This window comes from Halichoerus grypus, chromosome 12, assembly GCF_964656455.1.
Source record: "Halichoerus grypus chromosome 12, mHalGry1.hap1.1, whole genome shotgun sequence".
NCBI lineage: Eukaryota > Metazoa > Chordata > Mammalia > Carnivora > Phocidae > Halichoerus > Halichoerus grypus.
In genome coordinates, this window is record NC_135723.1 from 9,583,946 (window position 1) to 9,597,673 (window position 13,728).

General features: G+C 36.9%; 1 protein-coding gene across 11 annotated transcripts in view; it reads left to right on the forward strand.

Moving 5' to 3' along the window:
• Nucleotides 1–242: 242 nt before the first annotated feature.
• COA1 (cytochrome c oxidase assembly factor 1) overlaps nt 243–13,728 on the forward strand; it is a 107,120-nt gene continuing 93,634 nt past the window's right edge. For 3 of the 11 annotated variants that reach the window (XM_078059959.1, XM_078059952.1, XM_078059956.1), the window contains exon 1: nt 275–386. Coding sequence is in view for 3 of the 11 variants with exons in the window: in XM_078059950.1 (XP_077916076.1) it covers nt 435–492 (58 nt within the window). In the remaining 8 variants the exon portion in view is untranslated. The other 8 variants (XM_078059954.1, XM_078059957.1, XM_036079915.2 and 5 more) reach the window with 7 other exon arrangements.

A 13,728-nucleotide genomic window follows, 5' to 3' on the forward strand; every position in this document is an offset into this window, starting at 1 on the left:
AGGAGCCATATAAGCCGCTGGTTTAAATTTCCTCGACTAGCGCTGCTGGACTGAATTGTATGCTGGGGGCTAACGGGACGCAGAAAACAGAAAGAGGGGATCTGAGGAGACCACACCACTCCCGGTGCGAGTCCGAGCGTCCGGGCAGCTGAAGCCACCACCCCACCTCCAGCAGCGACTCTCAGCCTGGCATGCGGGTTTGCTGGACCAGGGTGTGGAGCCGGGCAGCCGGCCGGCCCTGACGCTCTAGGCCCGCGAGGATGACGCACCGGAAGTCTCCACTGCTCTTCGCCGGCGTGCGGGCCTGCGGACTTTTCCCGCCCACTCTGCTGCCTCCGGAGGCAGAGCACGCGCGTTCCGCGGCTTGTTGCTCGGATCCCGGCCAGGTTAGATTCCGCGTGGGTCCAAGCGCCCCGTCCCTTTTACCCTTGGAAATGTTTGTTCCCACAGTCTGGGCGGCTGCGTTTGCGCTCCGTGTGGGCCGCTGCCAGGGTAATGTCCTCAGGGATTACCTCCCGGCGGCTTGCGCCGCCGCCCGGTTGCGACCTCCCCGCTGGTCGCTTGGTGCCTGGGGGCCCTTGCTGGTCTCAGCGCCGCGGGCTGCTACAGTGCTTCCTCCCTCTCGGGGTTATGGGGCCGCGAGTGCTGACCGCGACCCTGCCCTGCAGTCCGTGCGGAGCGTTCCTAGGAGCCCTTGTGGAGAGTTGGGAGCCCTCCCTGAGAGGTGGAACTGGGCACTTCGTGGATGGTCCTGAGTTACAACAGTGTGAGCAAGACCCTGCCGAGATGATGGTAGAAAAGAGTTTTCTGGGAAGTGGTCGTAGTGATTTTTGTCCCCATCACACTTGCACTCATACGGGGTCCTGACCATAGAGATGATTTTTGTTGTTGGGGACAGGACATACGTGCATGTGTGAATGTCAGTCCGTGTGTTGTGTATAATATTAAAAATCCATAAAGATTCTTACATTTTAATACTTGCTTCTTGAATCTTTCTCATTCTTACCTGTGGGTTATTGCTCCACGTTTAAGGCATTTTGTTGCTCTGTTTCACCTTTGTGTAGAAGTAACGACTCTACTTAAACTTTGCACATACAAAGCACAGATCTGATTGTGTTGTTCTCATGCTCGGAATCTTACTGGCCTTCCCGTTGATTCAGGATAATACGGATTCCTTAGCCTGGCTTCCAGACCGTTCAATGTCTTGCTAATGCTGAGTGTTCCGTCAACCCCTTTCCTGCAAAACACCTGCACATACAGGCCGAATGCTCCAGCAATGCCAACGCGGTAATTTCCTCACTTTGGATATGACAAAGTTTTACAATGGTTTACCTGCCTTTTGAAGCTTATTTTCCGTTCTGTCAAAATTTATTGAATTCCTAATATTCCCAGGCACTGTTTTAGGAGCTTAGGGGTATATTAGAAAAAAAAAAATCCTTGTAGAAAGTATCAGCTTAATTGAGATATAGTTCACATACCCTAGAGTTTACCCGTTTAAAATATACATTGATTTTTAGTACATTCACAAAGTTGTGCAGCCATTTCTGCAAAACATTTTCATCACCCCCAAAAGAAGCTCTGTACCTATTAGGAGTCTTCTGATCTTTCCCCTACCCCACCCCACTCCTACCTCTATGCAACTGCTAATCCGTCTACATATATGCCTTTTCTGGACAATTCATATAAATGAAATTATGCAATATGTGGTCTTTTTTGATTGTTGTCTTTCACTTAACATTGGTGTTCATCCATGTCGTAGCTTGTATCAGTACTTCATTCCATTTTATTGCTAGATAGTATCTTATTGTATGGATATACGACCATTTATTTATCCGTCGGTTAGCTGGTAGACGTTTGAGTTTTGGCCATTATGAATAATGCTGCTACGAACATTCATGTACAGGTTTTTGTGTGAACATCATTTTTTTTTAATTTATTTTTTATTTTATTTTTTAATTTACATTCAATTAGCCAACATACAGTAACATTAGTTTTGATGTAGTGTTCAATGATTCCTTACTTATAACACCCAGTGCTCATCAGATCGCGTGACCTTAATGCCCGTCCCCCAGTTACCCCATCCCCCCAACCTCCCTTTCCACAACCCTGTTTGTTTCCTGGAGTCCAGAGTCTCTCATGGTTTGTCTCCCTCTTTGATTTCTCCCCATTCAGTTTTCCCTCCCTTCCCCTATGGTCCTCTGTGCTTCATGTTTTCATTTCTCTTGGGTATATACCTAAGATTAGAATCGCTGGGTAATAGGGTAATTCTGTTTCACATTTTGAGGAACTGCCAGACTGTTTTTCAAAGCAGCTATACCATGTTATATTCCCATCAGCAGTATATGAAGGTGCTGATTTCTTCGTATCGTTGCCAACACTTGTCATCACCTGTTTTTTATTTTAATTCTAGCCATCCTATGTGACGTGATGAGCACTGGGTGTTATACGCAACTGATAAATTATTGAATACTACAAGTGAAATTAAGTATGTACTATATGTTGGCTAATTGAGTTTAAATTAAAAAAATTCCAGTGGTTAAAAAAAAAAAATTCTAGCCATCCTAGTGGGTGTGAACTGTGTCTCGTTTTGATTTGCATTTCCTTGATGGCTAATGATGTTGAGCATCTTCTCACGTGCTGTGGGCCATTTGTATATATGCCTATTCATATCCTTTGTCCATTTTTAAAATTAGATTATCTTTTCATCATGGAATCCTAAGAGTTCCTTTTTTTTTAAGATTTTATTTTTAAGTAATCTCTACAATGTGAGACTCAAACTCATAACCCAGAGATCAAGAGTTGCATGCTTCACCGACTGAGCCAGCCAGGTTCCCCTGTAAGAGTTCCTTTTATATTTGAGGTACAAGTCATTTATTAGGTATATGACAGTCTTGTACATTATGATATAATTCCTTTAAATGAAAAGCACATGAGGTTAATTTTTACCGTTCTTGGAAACCAGGTTATAGGTCTGTGGGGGTAATTCAGAGAGTCAGTTGAACAACAACTTTAATGTGTAGAAGACTAGGCCCAGGAGAACATGCTGTGAAGAACCTGTGAGCAGCATTTTAAGAGTTGAGAAATGAAGCAGGGGGAAACAGTTTATATAATTTGTCTATTCCTTATCGAGTTTTGTCTTTTCCTTATTGATTGATAGGAATTCTTTGTGTAGAGAATTGACTGTTCTCATTGACTGTTAGATATGTGGCAGGTATTTTTGCTCTGTTTGCCTGTTAACTTTGTTTTGTATCTTTTACTATACTAATGTTTTGCATTTTTCTGTTGTCAGGACTGTCAGTCTTTTCCTATAAAAGGCCTCCAGGTGGCAGTTTGGGATACTGTTCTTAAATTATAGGGATTATATAAACTGACACTGGTTAATGTGATGTCCCTGGTACTATATTTAACTTTATAGCTTTCATTGTTTCAGACACTGGTGCCTCCCTATCTCTCTGCCTTGAAAAATACACTATAATCTACTTTAGCTTTGTTGGTTCATTTGATTTTATATTTCAAACATACTCCTAGAAGCTATTCCCATGTTCTCTTATTTAGATTTCTGATAGCCATATTGGACAGTTGGTCATCAAATAGTGGGTACTTACCTCATACTAGCAGAAGTTTATTTAAGGATTTTATGTTTGCAGAGCTTGAATGTAACTATGCTGGTCCTATATTGATTGGGGCATGCTGGAGATAGTAGTTTTATAAAATCCTATTAAAATTATTTTCATATTTTTCTCATCTCATTGGATTAAAGGTAGTGGTAAAAAAGTATTTTTAGGATCTCTGAACATTTTGAGAAACTGAGGAAAGCTATATAACAAAGCTCCCTAGAAAAAGTTGCATCTCTATTTTACATACAATGTCCAAGGCTTCATTATTACCCTTTGGCCTGATTTGTTAGGAGGACTCTTATATTTCTTGACTCAGTGTTTGTTTGCCTCAGGTTTTTTTTTTTTTTTTTTTAATTATGGTAAAATATACATATCATGAAATCTAGCATTTTAAACATTTTTACATGTACAATTCAGTGACCTTGGGTACATTTATGTTATTGTGCAACCATCACCACCATCCTCTCCAGAACTTTTATTTTCCAAACTGAAACCCTGTTCTCATTAAATAGTAACTCCATATTGCCCCTCTCTCCAGTTGTTGGCAACCACCATCCAGTTTTTGTCTCTGAGTTTGACTATTCCAAGTACCTCATATAAGTGGAATCATACAGTATTTGTCCTTTTATATCATGTAGCATAATGTCTTTAAGGTTTATCCATGTTGTTGTATATTGCAGAATTTCCTTCCTTTTTAAGGTTGAATAATATCCCACTGTATGTGTATATCACATTTTGTTTATCTACCTATTAGTTGATAGACATTTGAATTGTTTCTGTCTTTTGGCTTTTGTGAATAGTGGTGTTATGAGCATTGGTACACAGATATCTGTTTGTGTTCTTTTGGGTGTGTACCCAGAAGTGGAATTACTGGATCATAGAGTAATTCTCTGTTTAATTGTTTTGAGGAACTGCACATACATTTCAGTGTTTTTTGTCATTCACATAAAATATGAAATTTAAAAGAATGGAATAGTTCAGACATATATTGTCATGTTTACCTTTCTATAAATATAAATTCAAAGAGCCATCTCCTAATCGAAGGGATATAGAAGTTTTTGTCTTAGGACATGGGGCTCTTTGAGCTTATTAAAATTATTAGAATTCAGACTAAATGAAAGGTTTACCTCAATAGTTTCTCAAATCCTAAACTTCTTTGTAATTCATGCTCTTGTTTTTCTTAATTCTGTGTTTTTAATGTTTGGGGACAAGTTACCCATCATGGCAGACTCTAAGATGGAGGTGATTTTGCATACTTGTATAGTTCCAAAGATCTGGATTACTCTCTCATTATTCCGTTGCTCTAGATGGATACTTTGGCAATTACTCTGGTATGCTGTGAATACTGCTGCTTTTGACAAGTGAGTTTTCCTCCCCCACTGCAAAAATATCCATGATATTTATTAGGGAAGAATGGGAAACTGCTATTTGCTGTGGGGTATGGGCTGTAACAATGATGAGGGAATACTAAGGAGTTTGTGAAAGATGTTGCAGTTGGAGGAGGGGGTGTTAGGGAGGGTCTAACAGGCAGCAGGCAATTTCAATTTTCTAAGGTTTGGTTGAACTATACTGTTGTCTTTTTTCCTACATTTCCCCATTGGTCTCAGGGAAGTCACAGTTATTCAGAGGGATCCCAATACCCACAAAAATGTACAGTTCCAACATCAGGGGACTACTTGAAAAAATAATGGTACAGTGATAAATATAATTTATTTCTTTTGCATGTGGCTGTCCAATTATCATTTCCCCACTGTGTGTTCTTGCCTCCTTTGTCATACACTAATTTACCATATAAGTATGGTTTTATTTCTGTGCTCATTTCTGCTCCACTGACCTGTGTGTCTGTTTTTGTGCAAGTACCATACTGTTTTGATTACTGTAGCTGTGTAATATAGTTTGAAATCTGAGATTGTGATACCTCCAGTTTTATTCTTTATCCAGATTGCTTTGGCTATTCAGGGTCTTTTGGGGTTCCATACAAATTTTGGGATTATTTGTTCTAGTTCTGTGAAAAATATTATTGGTATTTTGATGGGGACTGCATTGAATCTGTAGATTGCATTGGGTAGTATGGACATTTTAACAATATTAATTCTTCCAATCCATGAACATGGAATATCTTTTCATTTATTTGTGTCATCTTCAATTTCATTCACCTGTTTCTTACAGTTTTCAGAATACAGGTCTTTTACTCCTTTGGATAAATTTATTCCTTGGCCTCGGCATTTTATCTTTATGATGAATTGTAAATGGGATTTTTTCCCCTTAATTTCTCTTTGTGTTAGTTTATTATTAGTGCACAAAAATGCAACAGATTTTTGTATATTAGTTTTGTGTTCTGGAATTTTACTGAATTCCTTTATTCTAATAGTTTTTTTGGTGTAGTCTTTATGGTTTTCTATATGTAGTATCATATCAATTGCTAATAATGACAGTTTTACTTCTTCTTTACCGATTTGGATCCCTTTTATTTATTTTTCTTGCCTAATTACTGTAACTAGGACCTCTAGTACTACGTTATATGAAAGTGGTAGGAGTAGGCATCCCTGTCTTGCTCTCGATCTTAGAGAAAGAGCTTTCAGCTTTCACCATTGAGTATGGTATTAGCAGTGTGTGTTTTTCAGAAATGGACTTTATTATGTTGAGGCATGTTCCCTTTATACCCACTTTGTTGAAAGTTTTTATCATGAATGGATGTTGAATTTTGTCACATGCTTTTTTTGCTTCTATTGAGATGATCATATGATTTTTGCCTTTCATTTTCTTAATGTGATGTATCATGGTTGATTTATTTGGGGACATTGGACCATCCTTACATCCCTGGAACAAATCCCACTTGATCATGGTGAATAATCCTTTTAATGTGTTGTTGAATTCAGCTTACTAATATTTTGTTGAGGATATTTGTATCATGTTCATCAAGGATATTGTTTACAATTTTTTTCCTTTTTTTTTTTGTGCTGTCTTTGGTTTTGGTATAAGGGTAATGCTGGTGTTAAAAATGAATTTGGAACCATTTCTTCATCTTTGAATTTTTGGAATAATTTGATCTTTAAATGTTTAGTAGAATTCACAGTGAAGCTGTCTGGTCCTGGACTTTTATTTATTGGGAGTTTTTTGAATCCTGATTCAATTTCATTACTAATAATGAGTCTGTTTAGATTTTTTATTTCTTCCTGATTCCATTTTGGAAAAATGTATGTTTTTAGGGATTTAATAATTTCTTTTAGGTTGTCCAATTTGTTGGCATATAATTATTTATAGTAGTCTCATGATCCTTTGTGTTTCTGTGGTGTGGGTTATAGCTTCTATTTCATTTCTGATTTTATTTTAGTCCTCTTTTTTTCTTGATGAGTCTGGCTAAAAGTTTATCAATTTGTTTGTCTTTTCAAAGAACCAACTCTTGGTTTCATTGTTCTTTTCTATTGTTTTTTAGAGTCTTTACTTCATTTATTTTCAATCCGATCTTTATTATTTGCTTCCTTCTACTAACTTTGAGCTTTGTTTATTCTTTTTCTATGTTCTTTATGTGTACAGTTAGATTGTTTATTTGAAATTTTTCTTGTTTCTTGAGATGAGCCAGGCCTATATTGCTATAAACTTCCCTCTTAGTACTGCTTTTGCTGCCTTCCAAAGATTTTGAACCATTGTGTTTCCATTTCCATTTTATTTCATGTTTAGCCTACATGTGTTTGTGTTTTTTCCAGTTTTCTTCTTATAATTGATTTCTAGTTTCATACTGTTGTGGTCAAAAAAGATGCTTGAATTATCTCAGTCTTCTTAAATATTGAAATTTGTTTTATGGCATAACATGTGATCTGTCCTGGAAAATGTTCCATGTGCATTTTAAAAGAATGATGAGTCTTGTTTTTTATCCATTCAGTCACCCTTTGTCTTTTAATGGAAAATTTTAGATCAATTATGTTTAAAGTGATGATTGATATAGGTATGTACTTACTGCTATTTTAATTGTTTTCTGGCTATTTTAATTGTTTTCTGGCTATTTTGTAGTTCTTCTGTTCCTTTCTTCTCTTGCTCTCTTCTTTTGTGATTTAATAAGTTTCTTTAGTGGTATGCTTTGATTCCTTTCGCATTATTGTATCTACTATTTTTGCTTAGTGGTTACCATGAAGCTTACATATAAAAACATATTTATGACAGTCTATCTTAAGTTGATTAACAAGTTTAAATGTATTCTAAAGCTCCACATTTTCTCTTTCTGCCATGATTTATGTTTTTGATTATACATTTTACATCGGTTTATCTTGTGTACTCTTTAATTATTTTAATTACAGTTATTTTTACTATTTTTGTCTTTTAACTTTCACACTAGCTTTATAAGTAATTAATCTCTACCTTTACTACATATTTACTTTTCTCAGTGAGATTAATAATTTCATATGTTTTCTTTTTAAATTAACGCCCTTTGTTTTCAGCTTAAAGAAATCTTTTTAACATTTGTTGTAAGGCCAACTTAGTGGCAATGGACTCTTTTAGCTTTTGCTTGTCTGGAAGACTTTTTATCTTCCCTTCAATTCTGAATGATAACTTTGCTGGGTAGAGTATTCTTGGTTGGAAATGTTTTTCTTTTAGCACTTTGAACATATTGTGGTACTTGTTGCTGGCCTACAAAGTTCCTTTTCTTTTTTTTTTTAAGATTTTTTATTTATTTATTTGACAGAGAGAGACACAGTGAAAGCAGGAACACAAGCAGGGGGAGTGGGAGAGGGAGAAGCAGGCTTCCCGCTGAGCAAGGAGCCCGATGTGGGGCTCGATCCCAGGACGCTGGGATCATGACCTGAGCCGAAGGCAGATGCCCAACAACTGAGCCACCCAGGTGCCCCTGGCCTACAAAGTTCCTGATGCAAAATCTGCTGATACTCTTATGGGGGTTCCCTGTTGTATAAAGAATTATTTTTCTTTTGCTCCTTTTAGATTCTCTTCTTGTTTTTAACTTTTGACATTTTAATTATAATATATCTTGATGTGGATCTCTTTGGGTTTATTTTATTTGAAACTCTGTATGCTTCATGGATCTGGATGTCTGTTTCCTCAGGTTACATAAGTTTTCCCCTATTATTTCTTCAAGTAAATTTTCTGCCCCTTTCACTCTCTGTTTTCTTTCTGGGTCCCTTACAATGCAAATGCTAGTCTACTTGATGTTGTCCCAGAAATCCCTTAAGGTATCTATATTTTTTTTCATTATTTTTTTCTTTTTGGTGCTCTTAGTGGGTAGTTCCTCTGCCTTGTCTGCGAGTTGATTGGTCCTTTCTTCTTCTTCATCTAGTTTATTGTTAAACCCCTGTAGTGTATGTTTCAGTTTAAATATTGTATTCTTTAATTCTTTGACTTCTTTTTGGAATTTTCCTATATTTTCTACATCTGTTGAAATTCTCACTGTTCGTCCATTCTTCTGAATTTGGCGAGCATCTTTATGACCTTTATGATCTTAACTTTGAACCCTTTATCAAGTGAATTACTTATCTCTGTTTTTATTAAGTTTTATTTTCTGCAGTCTTCTTCTTTCATTTGGAGCATATTCCTCTGTTTCTTCCTTTTGCTTGCTTAACTTTCTGTGTTGGTTTCTATACATTAGACGAAACAGCTACTTCTCTCGGTATTGAAGTGTCGGCGTTGTGTAAGAGATGAACCTTATTGTTCAGCTTTTGCCCTAGGTCATAGTTGTCTCTCAAAGCTTTCTGATTGCCCAAGTAGCCCATTTTATTCTTAGTAGCTCCCAGTAGTTGAGGGTGTCTAAGACCAGTGTGCCAAAGGGGAGGACCTCAGTCAGCACCTAGATTCAGGTGATTGGTTGGAAGCCAGACCCTCAAGCAACAGCTTTGAAAGCATGCAAATACATATATATATATATATAGAGAGAGAGAGAGAGAGAGAGAGAGAGTGTCAGTCGCGTGGGACCACTAATGTAAGCCCTGCTGGCTATCAGAGCCAGGCAGTTTGGGGTGTCCCCTTGCCAAGAGTCACAAAAAGCAGGACTCAGATGAATGTAAACTTTCTGGGAAATACTAGTGAGCTGTAGCAAGGCACAGGGAGAGTGTAAAAATGGTGTCCTCCAATTTGTTTCTTAGGAGTACTTGTGTAGCCTTCCGATGTGTGCCAAACCTGAAGCTCCAGGACCACCACATAGGCCTTCCATGAAAAGGCAAGGGGCATGTTTCAGTTTGCTGTCTGGGTAGTGTCCTGGGGGTGGTAGCCTGCCAAGGTATATTTCCAATTATTCCGGTCCTGTGGGACCCAGGAAATGCAAGCTCCCATTGCCACCAGAGCCAGGCAATCAGCAGGTATCTCCCGGGAGTCAGATGCAAAAATCAGGGACCAGACTCTTTACTAATAGTTTTTATCAAGGGTGGTGGGCAAGAAAGTGTAAAATCAACACAGTTCCTTTTCATGTTCTTTCAGAAATTCACAAATTTCCTCACAAACTTGGTTGGGAATAAAAACATTTTGTTAGTGATGTTTTCCAACAGGTGGCAGTGTGGTACTGTAGTAGGGCATAATAATAAAGACTGTAATGCTGCTGCTGCTGCTTTTTTTTCTTTTAAAAGTTTTATTTATTTGAGAGAGAGACAGCGAGAGAGAGCATGAGCAGTGAGGAGAGGGAGAAGCAGGTCCCCTGCCGAGCAGGAAGCCCGACGCGGGGCTTGATCCCAGGACCCTGGAATCGTGACCTGAGCCGAAGCAGACGCTTCACCGACTGATGAGCCACCCAGGCATCACTGTAATGCTTCTTATCAACTGGAAAATAATCGCTTTAAGCTTTTACTTCAGAAAAACAATTAAGAATTTTTTTATATAAGTTTTTATTTTAATTCCAGTTAGTTACATACAGTGCTGTATTAGTTTTAGGTGTACAGTATAGCATTCAACAGTTCCATACATCACCCTGTGCTCATCTTGACAAGTGCACTCCTTAATCCCCACCACTTATTTAACCCATCCCCCACCAACCTCCCCTCTGGTGACCATCAGTTTGTTTTCTGTAATTGAGTTTGTTTCTTGCCTTGTCTGTCCTTCTCCCTCTCTTATTTGTTTCTCTTTGCTTGTTTTGTTTCTTAAATTCTACATATGAGTGAAATCATGTGGTATTTGTCTTTCTCTGACTGACTTATTTCACTTTGCATTATACTCTATAGCTTCATCCATGTTGTTACAAATGGGAAGATCTTACTCTTTTTTATGGCTGAATAGTTTTCCATTATTTATTTTATATATATGTATATATGTATATACACACACACCACATCTTTATCCATCAATTGATGGACACTTGGGCTGCTTCCATATCTTGGCTATTGTAAATAATTCTGCTATAAGCATCGGGGTGCATGTATCCCTTTGAACTAGTGTTCTTCTGTTCTTTGGGTAAGTACCCAGTAATGTGATCGCTGGATTTTTAACTTTTTGAGGAACCTCCATACTGTTTTCCAGAGTGGCTGCACCAGTTTGCATTCCTACCAGCAGTGCAAGAGGCTTCCCCTTTCTTCACATCCTTGCAATCACCTGTTGTTTCTTGTGTTGTTGATTTTTGCCATTCTGACAGGTATGTGGTGATACCTCATTGTACTTTTGATTTTTATTTCCCTGTTGATGAGTGATGTTGAGCACCTTTTCTTGAGTCTGTTGGCTATCTGTATCTTCTTTAGAGAAACATCTGTTGATATCTTCTGTCCATTTTTAAATTGTTTGTTTTTTGGGTGTTGCATTTTATATAAGTTCTTTATTTGTTTTGGATACTAGCCCTTTATTGGATATGTCATTTGCAAATACCTTCTCCCATTCAGTAGGTCGCCTTTTAATTCTGTTGATTGTTTCCTTCACTGTGTGGAAGCTTTTTAATTTGATGTAGTTCCAATAGTTTATTTTTGCTTTTGTTTCCCTTGCCTCAGGAGACACATCTTGAAAGAAATTGCTACAGCCCATGTCAAAGGCTTTACTGCCTGTGTTCTCTTCTAGGATTTTTATGGTTTCAGGTCTCATATTTAGGTCGTTAATCCATTTTGAATTTACTTTTGTGTATGGTTTAAGAAAATGGTCCAGTTTCATTCTTTTGCATGTTGCTGTCCAGTTTTCACAACAACATTTGTTGAAGAGACTCTTTCTCCCATTGGATATTCTTTTATGCATTGTTTAAGATTAATTGACTGTAGAATTGTGGGTTATATCTGGCTTTTCTGTTCTGTTCTATTGATCTATGCAGCTTTTTTTGTGCCAGTACCATACTGTTTTGATTACTACAGCTTTGAAATATAACTTGAAGTCCGGAATTGTGATGCCCCCAGCTTTGCTTTTCTTTTTTAAGATTGCTTTGCTTTGGCTGTTTAGGGTGTTTTGTGGTTCCATACAAATTTGTTCTAATTCTGTGAAAAATGCTTTTGGTATTTGATAAGGATTGCATTGAATACGTAGATTGCTTTGGGTAGTATAGACATTTTAACAATATTTGTTCTCCTGATCCATGAGCATGGAATGTCTTTCCATTTCTTTGTGTTGTCTTGAATTTTTCTCATCAGTGTTTTACAGTTTTCAGACTACAGGTCTTTTATCTCTTTGGTTAGGTTCATTCCTAGGTATCTTACTATTTTTGATGCAATTGTAAATGAGATCGTTTTCTTAGTTTCTTTTTCTGCTGCTTCATTATTGGTGTATAGAAATGCAACAGGTTTCTGTATGTTGATTTTGTATCCTGCAGTTTTACTGAGTTTGTTTATCAGTTCTAGCACTTTTTTGGTAGAGTCTTTAGGGTTTTCTCTATATAGTACCATGTTATCTGCAAAGAGTGGACATTTGATTTCTTCCTTACTGATTTGAATTCCTCTTATTTCTTTTTGTGTTCTGATTGCTGTGGCAAGGACTTCCACTACTATGTTGAATAAAAGTGGTGAGAGTGGACATCCTTGTCTTGTTCCTGACCTTAGAGGAAAAGCTCTTAGTTATTCCCCATTAAGGATGGTATTTGCTGTGGGTTTTTCATATATGGTCTTTATTATGTTGAGGTATGTTCCCTATAAGCCTACTTCATTGAGGGTTTTTATCATGAATGGATGTAGAAAAACAGGAATTAACATTTAACTCTAGAATCCTTTTTTTTGGGGGGGGGGAATCTATTCCAAAATTTATCTTACTCTTATAATATCCCTAGCAAAACAATCTGTGGATAAAAGTCTCTCTCCATACTTTCATATTTATTTTCAAATGGCTTAAAATGTTTGCAGAGTTGTGAGTTAACTTTTTTTTAAAAAATGTTTTAAGCTTTTATTCAATTCTACAGATTTTAAAAAGGCATTAAGTTAAACATTTCTAGAGTTTACCAAAAATCTCTAAATTATGTCTTCACTTAAAACAGAATCAGTGTTATTTAAACCACTGTCACCTTTTTATATTCATAATTTTTTCTTCAAAAGTAGAATAAATTTTAATTTTAAAAATATATAATCATTTCAGTGAGTATAGCTCCATCACAGTTCATGAGATTTATACTTATTTATTAAGCTAATATATAGTAAAGAAATTCATTTATATCAAACACAAACAAAAAACCCCATACAAGAGATAGTTTCAGTATTCATGGTGAGTGTAGGACTTGAGACAAAGTCTCCCTTTCAAAGGTCAGTGCATCTGGAATGTTTAACCTAAAGTTATCATCCTTGATTATCAAAAAACCAAAGCAAAAAATGATATTTTAAAAAGGAAAATGAGTTTCAAAGTCAGTGACCATTCCCCTCATTTCAAAAACAGAATTTTTGCAAAATGTCAAGTTACATACATACCAAACGTCAGGTTACATAGATAGAAAAAAAACTGCACACCTTAACTAAACAAACTTGAAAAAAAAAAACTTTACAAACCTAAAATGAATTCATGCAGATTTTTAAAAATTACAACTATTCTGTCTCCTTGTCTCCTTCATTATTATATGTATTTCCTAATCTATATTTAACAAAAATGATAATGCTTTCAAGATACAGAAAATATAAAGCAAGATCATTTTTATCAGTAATTTAAAGGAGGAGGAAAAAACCCTAAAGTATAACCCTCCAGAGAAGCAAAGCAAACTGTGAAGTGATGAGTGATCATGATGTTCTCAAAGTAG